The sequence below is a fragment of the Ambystoma mexicanum genome, chromosome 2q (assembly GCF_040938575.1).
Source record: "Ambystoma mexicanum isolate Mex_15411 chromosome 2q, UKY_AmexF1_1, whole genome shotgun sequence".
NCBI lineage: Eukaryota > Metazoa > Chordata > Amphibia > Caudata > Ambystomatidae > Ambystoma > Ambystoma mexicanum.
The window spans coordinates 462,212,480-462,232,214 of record NC_090924.1 but is presented as its reverse complement, the minus strand read 5'-3'; the positions used below and the strand labels follow the sequence as shown (position 1 = coordinate 462,232,214).

Below are 19,735 nucleotides of genomic sequence, written 5' to 3'. Positions count from 1 at the left end.
CCTTCTCCCTTGGACCCCCTTTATATCCAAGGTCACTGCACACCAGACTCTCTGGTAACTACAAGAAAGAGGTAAGTGGTCCCTCTGTCAACCGGCGAGGCACCCCTGATTAGGAAGGTAAGACTTTACGCCCTTGGGAAGAGGGTACATGGCCGCAGCAGCGGTTTCAACACTTATTGCCAACAACACAACCTTATTGGCCAGCTAAGCGAATGCTCAGTGGGCTTTACTACAAGAAGGCCTACAGGAGGTTCCCAAACCACTACAAACTTGTCTCCTGACATCGTTTCATCAGGCATGGGAGGGGATAACTACAGATCGATGGATTCTAAATACCGTGGCCCACAGGCACTGTATAGAGTTCAACCGGTCCCCAACATTCAGACCTCCACAAGCAAGACGATTGACACCAGACCATCTTCGTCTCCTTCAGGAAGGCGAGACACTATGAGGAAAAGGAGCCAAAGAAGTCGTACCTCTGTCACAGGTAAGAGAAGGTATTTATTCAGTGTTCTTCCTTCTACCCAAACAGGATCTAACTGTGATGCTGGAAATGCATTGGAGGGACAGGGCCTCAGCATCTTTGTCCTTTACTGCTTTTTATTATGTGTTCTGTTTTCCACGCAGGAGTTCATGTGGGACTCCTGGCGGTGCAGCTCTTTTGGTTTGGTGTACAGACCCATGGGATACCCTTATGGCACCCATGGGTGGGGGGTACAACCCTGTGCCCTTAGTGTATTTGTTTGGGCACCTGTGGGTGGCACACAGAGCAGGGTATGGGCTGGTGGCAGCTCTGTGCTGAAATGACCAGTGCCCTGAGCATCCTCCATTTTGGGGATGCCCAGTCATTGGAGTCGGTGGACTCCTGATGGAAACAAGATGGCTCCCGTGGCCTCTTGCCTTCCATCGCCTGTTACCTTGATCTTCCTGAAGTCCCAGGGAGCCCTGACTCTGTCGCTTCCCCCTGACTGGCTGTTGGGTGGAAGTTCCATATATGGTAGTGTGGGGGAAGTGGCGACCAGACTGGCTGGAGCCTTCCCAACGACTGCATGTTGTGGGTTCATCTGTGGGTGGAACTTGGGTGAATGAAGTGTGTGACGAATATACACTTGTTGTGGGTATCTGGTGTTTAACCCAATGACTGAGGCAGCCCTGCCCGAAACGGGTATGAATGCAGTGTGCAGTGTTGAATGGCGTGGTACTTGTCCGAATCCACATTCTGTGTTATGAGTGTCTGGATGGAGAAGAATGGCCTGAATGCACCGTGCGCCTGATTGGCTGACTGACTGCTGAATGCCCTCCTGAGTGTGACCCAGCAGAATTAATGGGAGATCAACAGTATATTTGGGGGCCTCTCACTGCTAGAAATTGTTCAGAAGCTGAAACTGAAGCTTGACCTTGAAGCCCTGCTGGAAGAGAAGAATTGCTGTTGCTCTTCTTCACCAATCTGAAAGCGGTTGTGTCTCCAAGAACTGATCCAAGAGAAGACCTGGTAAGGAGACCTCTTCCCGAACTACGAGGGACCATCGTGCACCAGCTGATCTTTGCCAAAGCTCCCTGGTAGACCAACCTACGAAAGGCTGCTGACCGGAGACAGGGACTGCCGCGGAATCCCGAAGAGAACGACTGCCGTCGCCGACCAGAGCTGCAGTGCTCCCGTTGCCTAAGAACATTTGATCCAAGGACTTTGTCATGCCGGAGAAAGTCGAGGCCGCCGATGCGCTGAGGAGCAGCCGCAGTTGGGGTTTCCCGCCACCTAAAGACCACAGACGCTGGATGACTCGACGCCTTGCTGTGCCACTGTTCTTCAAACTCTTTGCGGTCCTGAACTATTGACATCAAGGTGCCCTGCACGCCTCTTCCTTGCAGGACGTCTATGCGCTGTCGTCAAGCATGGCTAGGAACGAAGCTGCCACTTCACTGCCGTAGTGCACCCTGTTCATTGCCGGACGTTCGACCTGTGGCTCCTGCCTTAAAGTGAGTGCACTCAGGAAGGGCTGTCGATTTCCCGACGAGGAACTCTACCAACACCAGGTACTTTGTGGTTGTGGAACTATTGGAAAGACTCTTGTGAGCGATATATGGACTGGGCTTGTGATATATCTTTATTCTACAAGTTGCCCAGGTTAGGGGGGAGGGAGGGGATCTCCACAGAGAACGGTCTAGGTAACGGGGCCAGTATTCTGCCAATTGTTCTAACCAACTGCTTTCCTCTTAATTCTATTGTTGGTTTCCTTTACAAACTGATTTGTGACACATTTAACCATACAGTTGATGCACTTTAAGAGATCGAATAGTGATTGTGGTACCACGTAGAACTGTATTGATTTGCCATTATAGATAGCAGTACAAAGTGAGTTATTGTGATATTGTACATAACCTTGAGCATTAATTATATGAAGACTGTGTTTTAACTAATAGTGTGCGGACATTCCTTTTTGGGTGCTTGGGGACCTCACTGTACTTCATCCCGCATCACCTCCTGAGAAGCTAGGCTTGATTGCTCGTCCATTGCTGCCAATAATAGAGAATCTTGGCTGCGGTCCTCTGTGTCTCTCCTTTACCATATAGAGAGCAGGAGTACAGAACCCTCCCTCCCCCCTCCAATCTTTACATTAACTATTCGCCCTGTATTAGTTCTGCACCCAGCAAACTAATTTGTAAAGCCACAAAAGCTATGCATGGTCACTCTGCAGGAAGTAATTCCCCTGTTTTCACAGGGAGATTACATGGCAACACTCGACATGAAATATGCATACTTTCATATTTCAATGTTGCCAGCGCATAGAAAATACCTCCGATTTGATACCAGACAAGCAGCATCAATTCAAGGTACTACCCTTCGGTATAGCATCTGCACCAAGGGTATTTACAAAGGTACTAGCAGTAGCACATCTGCGCAGGCAATCCATCCCAGTCTATCCCTACCTCAACGAATGGCTCATAACTGGATTTGTGCTGAACATGCCAGACAAATAACCAGAAGACAGTAGATCTCCTCCTCAACCTAGGTTTCTCCATCAACGAAAACAAATCCAGTCTAGATCTCAATCAAGTCAAACTGTTTCATGGGGCCTCTCATCCGGACCAAAGACGGCGTATTCTTTTCCTCTGAGAGGGTTGAAAAGATGCTGTTCCAGATCTTTCACAGCATGTTCTGCGATGGAGTCGAGCAGGATTTTGCATAGTTGACCGAGAATCCCTGATCGGTCAGCAGCTGGACGGTCCTCTGTGTGATCGGCAGTGATGTCCTCCGACCTGGCCTGGATGAGCCAGTCATCGAGGTAAGGGTACACATGAACTCCCTGTAGTCGTAGATGGGCCGCCACCGGAGCAAGACACTTCGTAAAGACTCTGGGTGCCGACTTCAATCCGAAGGAAAGCGCCTTGAACTGGTAGCGCTTCACTTGTATGCCGAAGCGTAGGAACTTGCGATGCTTTATGTGAATGGGGATGTGGAAGTATGCGTCTTCCAGATCCAGCGATGACCTCCGGTTGGGCAGGCAGTGCTGTGTTGAGCAAGATTGTATGCAGTACCCTTTGGGTCCACTACAACAGCCCTGACCTCCTGGCAATAGGAAACCAACCTTTGGTATAAGTATGAACTACACCGTTTTGGTAGCGTGTTGAGCAGCCAGGCTTATCTCAAGAGGGGGGTCAACGTGAGCTGTAGTGGAGATGCACAGATTTACAGTTTACAAGTATTCAAATAAACTCTTACACTCAAGGTTTCTTGAATAAACAATTATTAATGTATTAATCAGTCAGTTAGAATAAGCCTTCACAAGGGAGCAGTATAACGGTAAACCTCAGATACACTTCATGAAATACTCTTAATACCTCTGAATCACTAGATGACCTTTTGGGATGGCCCACAGACACTACCTACACCCTCGGGTGACTTCAATTGCTAGCGTGCTGGGGACAGTATATCACTGTTGCGTTTAGAATCATGGATTAAGATGTCAAAGGAAAAGATTATTTAGAACATACAAGAGACCACAAATATTCATAAGCGGGCAAATACTTTTGGATCCCCCCCAGAAAGTCATTCAATACAATAGGCTAAGCCAAAGTCAATGGGCTAAAGCTCTATCCTATCGCCCTTGGCTCTTCAGTATTTATCTCGTCCCTCTTGCTCACATGATCTCCTTCTCCCTCCCCATTTCCAATGTTATGCTGTTAGGCAGAATTGCATGCAGTACCCTTTGGGACCACCACATCCAATTGGGATTACAGGTGTAAGCAAAACCAACCTTTGGTATAAGTCTGTACTACACAGTTGGTGGTAGCGAGTTGAGCAGCAGGCTTATCTCAAGAGGGAATGTGAGCAGTAAAAGGATGTTACACAGAGGTCTTGCAATCACAGTGGTTCAAGTAGACACTTGCATTCAAGGTTTCTTGGTAAAACACTTAATTACACAATCTTTTAGAAAACATTCACTAGAAGGAGGCAACTTAATATTATACACAAACGCACTTCAATACAAAACCAATAAGTTTCTGAGCAAATTGGGCTCCCCTGAAATAGGAGCAAAATAGCATTTGTTACTTTCAATGGGAGTAAAAATGCACAAGTTAGCAGAAAAGATCACAAATACTTTCTTAGACAGTGCAAAGAGGTTTAGTTCAGTAGAGGACTCGATTCAGTTCAATAGGCCTAGGCCAAAGTCAATGGACTAGCGTCTTGGATAGGAAAGAGCAGTTCTTGAAGTAAATGGTAAAGTCTTTGCCAAAGTTCTCGGAAGTAGTTTGTACGAAAAAGAATCCTATGTTGGGTCACAAGCTGATTAGGCCTGGAAGTTGGGAAACGTCCACAAACTTTCACTGCGAGAGGTAAGTTCTCTCAATCGGTTTGGCACAGTACCGTAATATGAACAGGCAGCTGAAGACGTTGGTTCCTGCATATCTCCTGAGTTCCTGAGCCTCAGTCGTGGGGACAAGAGGGAGGACGTTGGGTGACTCCTGCACTGAACGGGATCGTCGGAAAACACTGACAAAATTGAGTCACTTCAGGGCCAGTAGCTGTAATTCAAGCACAAAAGCTGGTGTCCCTCTCACTGGTTAATCCTGGTCCCACCAACTCAAAGGAGGAAGTCGTCCTTGAAGGGGCTTCTCTTTCGAGATGAACTTGCCAATTCTGACCTGCAGCAGTGCTTCACCGGGCAAATGGTAAGTACTTTTAGAAACCTTCCAATGTCAAATAAGTTTCACCCTTTCCTGTGGAAAAGATGAAGCAGTCAAAGGTAAGAAGAGTCTCTCAGGGAGCCAGGACAGCCAATGTTAATTGCACAATGTCTAGGGGAGATGAAGATCTTCTTTGCAGGTAGGTAAAAAGTCTTGCACAATGGCTTTTGAAATGTTGGTAGAAAATGGAACACTTGAAGTTCCACAAGCTTGGAGGCTTGTGAGGGGCAAGGTTATAGCAACTCTGCAAGGTAACCAAGACATGTCTCAACTGCGAGCAAGCAAGGCTACACAACAAGAGGTAAGTTTTCTTAGACTTTACAGTACTTCTGGTTAGAAGAAATGGTTCCAGCGGGCTTCTGTTCCCGTACAGCTCTGCAGATCCTGTTGTTCCTGAGCCTCAGTCGTGGGGACAAGAGGAAGGGCAGGACGTCTGGGGACTCCTGCTCTGCAATGGGAAGGTCAGCGGTAGCAATGAGCAAACTTCAAAGAGTTTTAGCGCCTCGCGTCTGACAGCAGATGGCAACACTGCGGTTCTCGGATACCACCCCGGACTTTCCTCGCAGTCCGAAGGATCTTCCTGGTGCTTGGGTCCGACTTAAAAGCAACGCACACAATCTGGTGTTCCTCTCCCCGGCACTTCGGTTCCAGCAGCAGTGAAAGTACAGCCATCTGCGTGAGGATGTCCAGGCAGGATTACGAGTTGATTGGTCCCGCCAACTCAAAGAAGTCGTCCTCGCAGGGCTTCTCTAGTTGAGGCGAATTTGGAGCTTCAGCACAGCAGCAGGGCTTCACCGGGCAAACCAATGGTCCAGGAGTTGCAGCAGGCGTCTCCATGTTATTCTTCCGATTCCTTCGTCCAGTGGTCAACTCCAAGTCAAAAAGCTTTGCCTTTTTATGCAGGCTTCTTTCATTCATTGCAGCCTAGCTGTCAATCAGCCAGCCGGCCAATCACTTTTGGGTGCATTCATCTAACCAAGGGGATTAAATGCAGGGAGTTTCGGGCACCTCCCTCACTTCCTACCCCTGTCAGACATACTGGAGCCAGAGGCGGGCTTCATTCATTAATCCCACCAAAGACAAACTGAACAAAGGGACCAAACCTGGTTTGGCAGGCAGAGTAAATCTCAACGAGCACCTTTCCAACAAACTGCGAAAAAAGATTTGATGAAATGGGCACCCATGGGTGCTTTACAGTGACTGCGAACGCAGCCCGTGGTAAACACACACTGGTAGTAAAACGTAAACCACAGCCACCAGCCATTAATTTTAGAAAGGGAAACACAAAAATGTTACATGAGAAACTAGACAAAGGGGATACTAAGTAACCCCTCCAGCACCCTATGGTAAGATAGTGTGTGCTGAGTTTAGAAAGCTACACAATGTAATTAAAGTCAATTTCTCTTAACTATTGTTGGAAACATAGTTTCACCAAGAGAAGATATTTAAACCTTGGGGAAATCTAAGACTTCCTTGTGCCAAAGGTGCTGTCACAATGTAAAGATGATGCCCATGGAGTTTGTCAGACTCCAAAGCTAAAATAAACACAAAAAAACAAATTGAATTAAAAGTACAAAGTCCCAGAGTTCAGCAAAAGACTGAGGGTCTGTAAGGTGGGAGGAATTTAGCACTAAACTGAAAATTCTGAGCCTGAATTAACACCCTGTGAGTAATAGACTAAAAGTCATAAAGGATAAAACCACTGCCACCAGCCATTCATGTGAACTTGCAATTGTAACTAAATGTTACCAGGCGAGTAAGAAAGGGGATACATTGTATGCCCCAGCTCTCCACATGTTAATGTTAAAGGACATTTGTACTGCGCACTATCACCACCGTAGTGGTTCCTTGGTGCTCTGGCGGCTCTGAAAGAGGAGGGGAGGTTGAGTTAGTGGGAGGAAGCAGGAAAAGTGCAAGAGCAGTGATGTGCTGTTTGCGGCCTCAGCCCGGTGGGTCAGTTGGCTGGGCCTGGGGTGTTTGCGGCCGGTAGTCCTCGTGTACTGTTGTGCAAGGCTGTGTTTTTGTTTTGTTGTTGTAATGTAGTGCGGTTTGTTGTGCTGTAGGTTTTGGTTGTGTTTGGTTTGGAGTTTGAGAGGTGTATGCAGAAAGGGAAATTGTTAGTAGGGTTGGTTAGTTTGCGTCTCTATCCTGGATTGGAGCGCTCGGCTTGCGTAGTCTCCCCTGTTGCGGCTCTGTCCCGATCTGGGTCTGACTGGCATAATGGTTCCATACTCCTCTAGTCCCCGCCTCTAACATGCTCTCTGATAGCTCCCCTTATCCTCCATTTAGACTCTAGTGGCCAGTGCATCTGCAAATGACGTGCTAACATTCACAATTCCATCTAGGTGCGACGCAGGCTAATGTTCACAATTCTATCTAAGTGTGGACATGCTAACATTCACAATTCCATCTAGATGCGACGCAGGCTAGTATTCACAGTTCTATCTAAGTGTGGACATGCTAGTATTATGACACTCTGTTATTGGGAGGTAAGAGAGTGGCAGGGGTTTTCTGGAGTAGAGTGATTGCTCTACTCCCCACCCATGTCACACTCACGGGTTTTTGTTGGTGTCTGTTGGCTGCTGGCTTCCTTGGCGTCCCCTGCGGACACCTGCAGACACATCTTGGGGGTCGTCCTTTGCCTCGGGGTCCTTTGCCGCAGGGCTGCCGGGCAGAGGGCTGCCCTGGGTGTCCTTTATGTGGTGTTTGTGGACCAAACCGGGTGGAGTGGGCGTGTTGGGAGGCGGGCACAGGGAGACCAGGAAGCGGGGGGATGAGGGACCATGCGGCGAGTGCGCTACGGTGCTTTTAAGCACCTTTAAAAAAAATTGTGCTTTTTTTTTGGTGGGGTCAGGAGACTCCTTACCTTGGGCCTTACATAAAGGGGGTGGACGGTGCGGCTCTTATACTAAATGTGAAGGGATTAAAATCCGTCTTTACTACTTTGGAACGGTAGTTCACCCATAAAAGGGAAATTAGCAGGGGGCCCAAAGGGGCAACCCAACCTAAGCCCAAAAGTTATAGGAAACTAGAACGCCAACCATACACTATGGCGATATAAAAAGGTCACCCTAAAGAGAGAGTCTAGGTGAGAGCGGAAAAAGATTCCCACTCGCATAGAGATAAGATAATTGCAAAGTCCAAGCAAAAAGTTCTGTGGTTGACACACAGGTCATGAAGATTTACCTTAACTATGAAAATCTTACCCAACAGGCTCACTCCATTCGCAGTACAGGTGCAATTCTAGTGTTCATTACTAAAGAGGATTAGCTGACCTTTGCAAAGCTTCGGCATGCAGCTTACTCCACACGTGTTAACACATTAGTGTGTTGGTAAACCGGTTGGTTCACAAGTGGGGCAAACCGTCGTACAATATTTTTCTACTGTACCCTGAGCTCACCTGGCTACTTCTTGTACTGCTTACTAGTTTATTGAAAACATGTGAATCTAAGCCGAATTCACAAGCCTCAGAAGACTAACATTCTCCAGCATGGGGTCTGGCATGGATTCACATGCTCATGAATATTCCCTGTCAGGCTGGGAAAAGGTTTTTCTCCTAACCAATCACTGGTCTCTGGGTCATACTGCCCTCAGCCAATGACTGCCCTCTACCTTTGCCCTTCCTCTGGCAGCCATCAGATTTTTACAGCACATTCGAGTGGTGGGCGTCATCATGATTAGCTCTCAGGCTTTTTACTGCGTTTTGTGCTCTTTCTTGGAGTTTGTTGATCATTCGCGCCTTAAGCTCCATCATCTAACGGGGACTCATTTTTCTGAACTTTCTACGACCCTCAAGGGCGAATTTTCATCGTGTTCCCTTCTTGGAGGATTGCAGAAGATTCTTTGAGGCCTACTCCGCGTGGACATGGCTGAAGATAAAGCAGACTCACCGCCTATGTTCAGGATCTGCCCAGGATATGGCCTACGGAACATTTTCCTGGACGATGGGCACGCCCTGTGCCTTTACTGCCTACATTCAGACCAAACCCACATGGAAGAGGCCTGTGTGTTCTGCAAGGATATGGTGCCATGCACCATGAAGGACCATTGCAAGTGGCTCTCCTAATGGCTCAGACAAAGAACCCGGCTGCGGGTGAGCTCTGACAGCAAGCCTCACCCAGCAAGAGTAAATCTGAGCGGTCTCCTAAGATCTTTTAGGGCGCTCTGGCGACGGGGGCCAAACATAAGGCAAAGCACTGCAAGCATGCGGGCACCGGGGTGCCGTTGGGACTGGCTCCTCGGTGGCCATGTCGGGAGCGGCATCCCCAGCACCTTTGACCATGAGCCAATGTGTTCGGCGAAGAAGAGGCAGTCTGACCACCCAGGTACACTTCTGGAGACTCTGATGGAGAAAGCCAAAGCCAAGGGGGAGTGAGGTACTGACGCCCCCTTACCCCCCCCCCCCCCTCACGTTGAAGGCCTTGGGCACGGCCAAGGTTGTGATGGCCCAGGTTCACCAGGCAAAATCTTCTATTGAAGGAGTGGTGGCGTCCCTAGCGAAGGCCACAGATGCAGATTCACAGAAGACGGCCCCCAAGACACGAGTTTCTCTGCCTGCTGTGAGGGAATTCTTTTCTACCCATTGAGAAGACACCGATGAAGACTATGCTGATCATCTCCCCTAGACCGTTCCCACTGGTTGAGAAGAATAGTGGGGGCCCGGTGGTCCTGCAGGGCTCGGCCATCTCCTCCTCGAGGAGCTTTCTGGTCTGAAGGCCCTACTGGATAAGAAGTTAGTCGAGGCCAGGTCCTAGGGGAAGGAACCTGGCGAGACAGATTTGGAGAGCAGTGAGGAAACTGACGAGCAGCAGGGCCGTGAGGAGCCGGAGGACACCACGCCACTGCCATCGCTAACACTGCAACCACCGCAGCAACCACTGTTACCACCAACGGACATCCTACGGGCACTGCACACCTTGTGCTCAGAGATCAGGAGAAGGATGCTCCTGTTACCGGTGGGAGATCCGGCTGCACCTGGGCCATCAGGGGAACCCCCCTGGCAAGAAGAGGAGAGGTTATCCTTCGCCGCCATACCCTCCTCCGAGGGATGATACGAACTGGATACATCAACGGGTACGAACGACGAAGCAGTGGACCTCCCGTCTCCAGTGCCCAGGGCCTCACCGCCCCACGAGATTGGTTCCTTCCATGCCATGATCTCAAGGGCCTCGTAAATGTTCAACTGTCTCCCGAGGAAAAGAAGGGAGTCTTCCTGTACCACCGCCGAGAAGCCAAGAGGAAGACTGCTTTCGATCCCGCTATTGGATAACATTTGGGACGAGGGACTGTCTCTTATGAAGAACCCGTCCTCTTCCTCGGCGAAGAGGGACGGTACGAGGAGGGCGCTATGGTTCAAGATCACTCCCCTCCTGGACTTTCTTCCCGACGACGAGAGCGGAAGTGCTGGAGATCCTGCAGGAAGGTGAGGTGACCTCAGACCATGCCATCACTGTGGCCACGGACATTGCCAACAGAGTATTCCGCCAGATGGGCAACAGCGTTTGCCTTTGTCTGCGGGGTTGGTTGAGGGCCACTAGCTTCCACCAGGATGTACAGACGAGGGTGTTGGACATGCCCTTCGACGGGGATAACTTATTCGGCAAGGCTGTGGACGAGTCTTTTCAGGCCATCCAGGTGGATTCTGAGATTGCTCGTGCTTTGGGCACGCTCCAGCAGCGACGACCGTCCTTTCTGACCTCCGGTGGAAAGTTCCAGGGTTCCTCCAAAGGTTTCAGTGGCGGCTCGTCATCCTATTGTCAACTGTCCCGCTCTTCGGCCCAGGAAGCCTACAGAGGCCGCAGCAAGTCCGTTGGAGGTTGCCGTCATCGCCAAGGTGATGCCCCCACGGCAAAGCAGGATTGAACCGACCGTGACGTCTGGAACCCATCCGCGCAACCCAGTGCATGGCTGGCTGGCGAACTTCATCAGTGTGTGGAAGTCCATCTCCACTGACTGTTTGGTGCTGGATGCCCTGTCCCACAGGGCACACCCTGGAATTCCAACAAAAGTGTCCGTGCATTCCACCGGTGGCCAGGCAGGAAAACATCCCTCAACTTCTTCTAGAGGTGCGGGCCGTGCTGAAGAAGGGCGCGATAGAGCTTGTTCCAAAAAGGCTCCTGGGCTCCGAGTGTACTCCCGGTACTTTCTTGTCAAAAAGAAGACTGCCGGTTGGATGCCCATTCTAGACCTCAGCCACCTCAACAAGTACATCAGGTCCCATAAGTTACGGATGGTAACCCTTCAGCATGTGCTGGGACAGTTGGAAAAGGGGATTTCCTATTGTTGCTGGAACTGGAGGATGCCTATTTTCACATCCCCATTGTTTGATTTTGGATGGAGCACCAAAACCTTGGGTAACTGGGCGCAACAAGGTACAGGTATACTTAAAGCTTAGTTATATAGTGAGAAATACAGTGGGGCGGAAGGCCAGGTACAGAGAATACAAGCAAATAGGCGAAGTACAAAGAAGATTCAAACAAGTGTTGAGTAGAAGTACAAGGTTACATAGGCTGATACTAGGGTTGATGTAGTCATACATCGCTAGAGTGCAGCCAGTTGAGTGTTGCGCCTGAAGCTGAGGTAGGACTGGTCAGCTCTGAGATTGGGTGGTAGTGCATTCCATGCTTGGGCTGCTTTTACCGGGAAGCTGCTTCCGCCACAGTTTTCACGCTTGAATCTAGGTATCTCTAGACTGTAGGAATTGGCCTCTCTGGAGGGCCGGGTTGAGGTTCTCCTAACCATTCTCTCTGTAAGATAGGAGGAGCTGCATTATTGAGGCATTTGTATGTCGATGAGACTGTTTTTAGTAGGATCCTGTCACTTCTCTTTAGCCAGTGGTGTTCTCTTCTCATATTAGGTAAGTGTTCTCTGTGATGTATGTTCAGGGCGCGGGCATTTTTCTGAAGCGTTTGAACTTTGTCAGTTATATATTTGTTAGCTCCTAAGTAAAGTGCTTTGCAGTAATCCAACTTTGATATAATTAAGGCGTTGGCGAGGATGATGCAGCTAGCTTTTGTTAGAAATGGTCTGCATGCTGTTGAGCTTACAGGTTTAAGTGGTAGATGATGCCATGGAGCTTACCGGTTTCCTTAGGTTTAAGGTAGAATCCTAACGTTTTCACCTCTTAACTACTTTAACTATATTTCCATCTATGTTAAAGGCGGAGTAGTTATGTTTTTTTAGGTTGGCCACGGATCCAAGAATCAAAGTCCGTTTTATCATTCAGGCAGAGGCCATGGGATGCCCTCCATGCCTGTATTAGGAGGCATCTCATTTACCAAGGCCGTATCAGAATCATAGTTGCCCGAAAGGGGAATGAGTATCTAGGTGTCATCCGCATAATTTGTGTAGGTTACACCCAGTCTGTCCAACTTGTCAAATAGGGGCTTGGTAAATGGTTGGCTATACGCTAGAGCCTTGCGGAACGCCACATGTGGTCTGGATCGGGTCTGCTGATGCCAATGTGGAGAAAACTCATTGTTCTATTATCAAGGAAGGACTGGACCCAGGATATTACATCTCTCGAAGTGGGCTGCCGACGCTAGATGTTTGCACAGAACTGCATGGTCCAACAGGTCGAAGGCTGCCGACAGGTCTAGGAGGAGCAGCATGTCAGTTTTTCCTTTGTCCTTGAGCTCGTCAATTTGAGTTTTATGGTCGATTAATGCCGTTTCCGTGCTGTGTTGCGGCCTGAATCCGGATTGGCGAGAGCCTAGGAGGTGGTGAGCTTCAAGATGGTTCTGAATTTGTAGGTAGGCTACTCTATTATTGTAAGGAGAAAGGGTACCGTGGTGATGGGGCTATAGTTTGTGGGGATGGATGGGTCGAGGGTCTGTTTCTTAAGTAGAGGTAGAACCCATGACTCTAAGTTTATTTGGGACAGTGTTGGACATGAAAGAGGCATTAGCTTTGTGATGAAGGGTGCTAGGTCTATTGCGGCATCTTTTATAAGTTGGGCGGGATAGCTGTCACCCTTGCAGTTAGATGGCTTCAGAGATTCAATGAATTTTTCCGTTTCCTGAATGGAGACTTTGGTAAATCTAAACAGGGGCTAGGGTGCCAGTAACTTTAATGGAACTGGTAAGGTGTGTCTCAGTGGGAGGCAAGGAGTTTTTTTTTTCTTTTTATCCTGTGGAGGTATGGGGTATTCGAGCTCACAAAGGATCACAAATAGTTCCTTGGTGTTACGGCTGGCATTGGAAATTCTATCATTAAAGAGCTCTTTTTGGTGCAAATTATTTCTTTTTTGTAATTATTTGCAAAGTATGTTGTGATTTTGTTTTCCTCTGAGGGGGAGTGTCGCCACAGGCATTCTTATGTTATATTTTGGAGTCTTAGTTCTTTAAGGTGAGGCATAAACCAGGCATTGAGGTGTGCCTGCTGTTTGCTATTGTGTAGTTTGAGAGGCGCAATAATATAAAGGCCCTTAGTCCGAGTGTTTTATACATCGAGGATGTTTGGGTCAGAGTTACTTGGGAGAGAGTTAATGGAGGGAAGGAGGTGTGGAAGTAGTTGATCAGGCATTATATTTGTTTTAGATCTGGTAGGGGGAGGCGGTGCCATTACTTTAACTTTAGATATTAGCTTGTCTATTTCTATGGAGAAGTCAATTAAATGGTGTTCAGTCCACTGTTGTGGGGTTATTTTGGTGACAGTGCAATTCAAGTCAGCTACCCCGTCTAGGGTTCTTCTTTTGATATGCGTTGGGGTGAAGACACTTTGGGTTAGTCCATGTTCTGCAAGCGTGGCTGCTATTGCTTGAGCTTGTTTGTCCTCTGGGTCATTAAATCCCAGGTTGAAATCACCCAAATTAGTATTTGCGAGGAGTCTTTGGTGGTGTTGGCCTGGAGACTAGAGAATCCTCCTCAAAGGTGCCGTTAGGTCCTGGGGTTCTGTATATCAAGTATATAGTTAAAGTACCATAATTGGAAATGGGTACTTTGTTTATGAGTAATTCACAAGATTCAAGTATGGGTGGGGTCATGAGTCTTATGGCGAGGCTAGCTTTAGCAATAATGGCTAGGCCGCCTCCTCTGTCCACTCTGATTATTTGATAGTTGTCTGGTATTGCAAGCGTGAGGGCAGGACCAGCTGCATCATGCAGCCAGGATTCCCTAACGGCTATGATGTCGAGATCGGGCGGGGGGGGGGGGAGATAGGAGGCCTATTTCCGTTGCATGTTAATAAGGGCTCCAGATATAGTGGTCATGGTTAATGGCTTCTGAACAAAGGACACTGCAAGTTTCTACGCTTCGTAGTCCAAGGATAACATTACCAATTCAAGGCCCTTCCCTTCGGATTGAAGTCTGCAGCAAGGGTCTTCAAGTGTCTGGCGCCAGTGGCGGCCCGGTTGCCTCTGCAGGGATTCACATCTACCCCTACCTGGATGATTGACTCATCTGAGCGAAATCAAGAGACTGCTGTTGAGCACATGGCGAGGACCATCTGGCTACTCGCGGAACTGGGGTTCTCGATAAACTTTGCGAAGTCCTGCTTGGTGCCATCGCAGGACGTGCTGTTTCTGGGGTCCCGGCTCCACACGGTGTCGTGCCTGGCGTCCCCGTCGGAGGAGAGAATAGCGGCCATCCTGGGCAATGTACACGGTTGTTGACCCTGAAGATAGCAAGGGTGAGGTCAATCAAGTCCCTCCTCGGCATGTCGTCGTCATGCACTTACCTTGTGCGACTGTGCAGGCTGCGGATGCGACCGCTGCAGGAGTTCCTAGATGCCCGTTGGATCCAGGTATCGGGAAGCTTCGAGGACAGGGGATCACCCTCGACGAGAGTTTCCGTCGAGCGATTCGGTGGTGTGGTGTCCGTGCATCTGTCAGCGGGTGCAGACTGCCAGACCCCCCTCCCCCTCACCAGGAGGACTGGGCGCGCACACCGGCTGTCTCCTCCACTGGTGGCCACAAGCCTCTTGCGTGAAGTCATTGCACATGAACGTTCTGGAGCTACGGGCAGTGTTTTTTTGTTCTTAAGTCTTTCCTTCCATCCCTCAAGGGCAAGGTGGTGCAGATCTTCAGACAACACCACCACAATGTTTTACATCCGGGCACCAGATCCCCGGCGCTCTGCAAAGAAGCGCAGGACCTATGGTGCCGTCGCCCAGGGATGTTCCTCGTCGCATTTCATCTGTCGGGAGTGAAGAACACTGTGGCTGACTCTCTCAGCAGGGAGCTGCGCTTGTGCCATGGGTGGGAACTTTGGCAGGACCAGGTGGATCTTCTGTTTCGATGGTGGGGTAATCCCCAGATCGATCTGTTTGCGACAAACACTAAGTGTCAGAGGTTCGCCAGCAGGTTTCCCCAACCGCGGAGCATGGGGGATGCATTCTCATTCCCCTGGGATGACCTGTTTCTCTGTGCGATTCCAGTTGCTGTTGCTTCTGCAACTCATCAATCAACTCGTTGCACCGGCGTGGCCGAGGCAGATATGGTACCCGGACCTTCTGGACATGTCAGCGTGCCCTCCAGTCAATCTTCCGGCAGACGCAAATCTTCTCGCCAGAGAAGGATGCGCGATTCTGCACCACGACCCAGGTTGGCTGAACTTGCAGGCCTGGCTCCTGCAGCGCTAGAGTTTGGTGGATACGATCTCCCGGTGGACTGCAATGAAGTGCTTGCCAAGGCCAGGGCTTTGTCTACACTGAAATGCTGTGGACATAAGTGGAAGAGGTTCACCGCCTGGTGCCGTGCACAGAATCTCGACCCTCTACGGATTACAGCTCCGCAGGTGCTGCCATAGTTACTGTCACTGGCCAAGGCAGGTTTGGCTCATGCTTCTATCAAGGTTCATCTGGCGGCTATCTCCCGGTAGACCAGAACTCGAACGGTCGTCGCTCTGGTCACACCGCCTGGTCAAGGAGTTTGTTAAAGGACTTTTTTTTTCTTTTGTTCCCGCCAGTGAAGGTTTCCGACCCAGCGTTTGAGCTCAATGTGGTGCTGACTAGGCTCATGGGTCCACCGTTCGAGCCTATGCATTCGGCGCCACTGAAATTCTTATTGTGGAATATGGTGTTTCTTGTGGCCATCGCCTCCACACGAGTGGGAGAGATCCAGGCCCCTCTTGTAAACCTCTATACTTAACATTTCACAAGATGATGGTAGTGCTACGGACGTACCCCTCCTTCATGCCGAAGGTGCTGTTGGACTTTGACTTTCATCTCAACGAGCCCTTGGTGTTACCTGTTTCTTCCTGTCGCCTTTGTTGCTGGCTGAAAGGACTTTGCACTTGCTGGATGTAGCTAGAGCGCTGAAGTTCAACGTGGACCACACAAAGAGTTTGCGGAAGACATCACAGCTGTTTGTGAACTTTGGTCCATTTGGCTTCCATTTCTAGATGGCTCTTTGGCTGCATCACCCATTGTCACCGATTGGAAAACCGACCGTTGCCTGGCCGTCCGAGAGCCTATTCGAACAGAGCGATCGCTGCAACTACGGAGTTTGTCTGGTGTCCCCTGCTGGACATCTGCAGGGCTGCTACGTGTAGGTCTACACACACCTTCACAAGATTCTACTGTGTCGACCGGGATGCCATGGAGAGTCCAGAGTCAGCCAAGCAGTGCTGCGCAACCTGTTCACTTGAAGGTGAGCCTGGTGAGGAGGTAAGAGATGCTTGATGTTGAAATGCTTCATGTTGAGCCTTGCCTCCTCCCGTGGTAGTCCATGTGTGTACTGCTATGTATTCTTTATTCATGAACCTGTGAATCCATGCCCGACCCCATACTGGAGAAGGAACAAGTTACTTGCCTGTAACTGTTCTCCAGCATGGGTCTGGCATGGATTCACATGCGAACCCTCCCGCCTACCCTTCTGCGGCTCTTCTCTTGGTCCTACTGCCACTTTACGTGCTACCAAATCTGAAGATGGCTGCCAGAGATGGGGCTTACCTAGAGGGCTGTCATTGGCTGGGGGCAGTATAACCCGGAGACCAGTGATTGGTTGTTAGGAGAAAGACAGTTCAGAAGTGAAAATGAAACTGATTCTTTTCTTTACCAAGTATTCCCAGCCTACTGCAGGGAATATTCATGAGCATGTGAATCCATGCCGGACCCAATCTAGAGAACAGTTACAGGTAAGTAACTTGTTCCTTACTTACCATGTAATCTTTCTGTGGCTTGTATTTGACTAGAGTTGCATGCTCCCTCCCTGCTCTCCACTGTGAAGCAACGGTACAGAACAAAATAAAAGAACACTCTCAGTACATACATGTGTTATGTCAGAAAAATAAACCGTCTTGGGATGTTGACGCTTGAAGGATCATTACTGTGCCACTTTACATGTAGGATAGGAATAGTATGACATATGCTGCAGGCAACGTCCTATTTTTTTAAAATTGAAAATACTGGGCCAACCATAGCTTATGCTAGCTGCTGAAGGGCGGTTACTGGGTAAGTAATGTTCGTCATTTACTGCTTTTAATTACCTTTTGAATAAGTGTCTTAGTGTAGTACTGTAATATTTTTGTACATGTTTTTTCTTTATTTTTAAAAAAAATAAGTATTATACAACAGTACCTCCTGAGTTCAGCCTTACTGCTTGGTTTGTGCTACTTTAATTGGGTTAGTTTAACTGAGGCTGTGAAACTCATGCTAACCCTATGTTGGCTTTTACAAGTCCTACTACTGCTAGGGACTATGAGCCACACTCCTAAAACCGCATTGGGATAGACCTCTTCACACCCCTTTACAGAGGACACTGGAAAATTCTCTCCAACAGCCTCTTATTCTATTTGCCCGACCACTGGATCGTCCGACCTCTGGTCCATGATCCCTTTTCTCATCAGAAGATTCTACTCCAAGATGGTGAAAATTCTTCCATGAAGGCATTTTCAAATAGTCTCTCTCCTACCTCTGCCTCTTCCGGCAACCTCTCCTCTCGTGACAAATATCTGCTATGTGCCCCTCTATCTGCGTTGATGCTTCAATGTGCCGGTGATGTCGTCATTTATTGCATGTTATGAACTTTGTCCGTCTGCCTACCAGGGCACTTGTTCTGCTCACTGTGGTCTTGTCACATTTTAGAGCGCTTCCTTAGAGGATAACTGCTCCACGTCCTATGTCCTGTACAACCTCTCAGTGCATACCTGCTCTGCTGCTGGTTGTCTTAACACTGTGGTGTTCTGCTTCACAGGGTAACTGTTCAACTCCTTTCAGTTGCCTGAGGGTACCTACCTCACTGAGCACCAGTGGCTTACTTAATTTCAGTCTTTTGCTCCCTTACTGGGCCTCTACTTTGTGCTATTCCCCCCTACCCTCTGGCCGTTGCCCCTTGTACCTTTTGGCTATCTTTGTTCATTAGACATTCCCTTTGTCCATGCAGAAGTTTAATTATTTTCATTTCCTGATGGAACCACACAATGTCGGGTCTATGCAAACCATGTGAATAGGAACTATTGGTTACAGGTTTGTTACTAAACCATCTTTTCTCTGCTTTGAAATGAACTCGCCATGCTTGTCTCTTATTAATTGGGATATTTATAAGTATTTGAGATGAGTGTTATCCCATGGGAGCCTAGAATGGTAGAAGACCACAACAGTCTGAATATTTAGGGAGATTTGTGAATTATTTTCAACTGGTTATTTTTCGTTTACTTTGTAGTGTGGAGTCCAGAATTTCAAGCGTAGAGAGAAGTGCTTCAAGTGTGGTGTCCCCAGAGCCGGTAAGAATTCTGAGGGCAAGTTTGAATAAATCAGCCTCATTCCTGATCCGCAGCACTGTGAACCGTACCCAGCTCTGCCAGTGCAGCTCAACCTGCACACTTGCTGGCTAATCAATAATCTGAAACGCACATCTCTATGCTTGTGCCGCTGTATTCTAGCCCATAGTAGTCCCTTCTGTTCCATTACTGGGTACTAGTCTCTGGTCAGCCAATTGTGAGTTTGTAAATCCTAAACTGTACCTCTGGTGGAAGGCCTTTAATGTTTTGCTGACTGTTTATTGTGTTATTAAACCTGGTTGAAGGTATGCAGTCACTCTATTGTGCTTAGGCTACTGTTAAGGAGATTTTCCTTAAGCCCTGTTGGGGAGAATTTTCATTTCTCGAGCACGGGATCTGGCATGGATTCACAAATGCATAAATATTCCCAGTCAGGCTGGGAGTCCTCGAGTCCTCAGTAAAAGAAAAAACTTTCACTTTCACTCACAAACTGTCTTTCTCCTATAAACCAGTCACCGAGCGCTGGGGTCATACTGCCCCTAGCCAATGACTGCACTCTCCCCAATCCCCTCCTTTGACGGCCATCTTCAGATTTTTACTGCATTTTCAAGTATTGGGAGTCCTTGTGTTTTGCTCTGAGAGCTTTACTACGTTTTCATGCTTTTTCAATAAAAGTTCTATTTTTGTCAACAGAGCCCGTGTGCTCTTTCGTTCCTTTGACCGGCATGCAGGGATCTGTTTGTCGGCGTCGTAACGCTTCTCAAGGGCAAGAATCGTCGAGAGTTTCATTGAAGATTCCAGAAGGCCATTGTGCCTACAACGCACACACCATGTCGACGAGGAATGCTGATTGAGGAATGTGTTTGTGGAGGTCAAATGCGCCCAGTGCC

At 48.6% G+C, this 19,735-nt stretch overlaps 1 protein-coding gene across 4 annotated transcripts in view; it reads left to right on the top strand.

The window, feature by feature from the left end:
* Positions 1 to 19,735, top strand: part of RBM10 (RNA binding motif protein 10) — a 464,414-nt gene that overhangs the window by 119,133 nt on the left and 325,546 nt on the right. For all 4 annotated transcript variants that reach the window (XM_069647579.1, XM_069647578.1, XM_069647580.1 and 1 more), the window contains one exon: positions 18,788 to 18,848. In XM_069647579.1, coding sequence (XP_069503680.1) covers positions 18,788 to 18,848 — 61 coding nt within the window. The remainder of the gene's footprint in view (positions 1 to 18,787; positions 18,849 to 19,735) is intronic.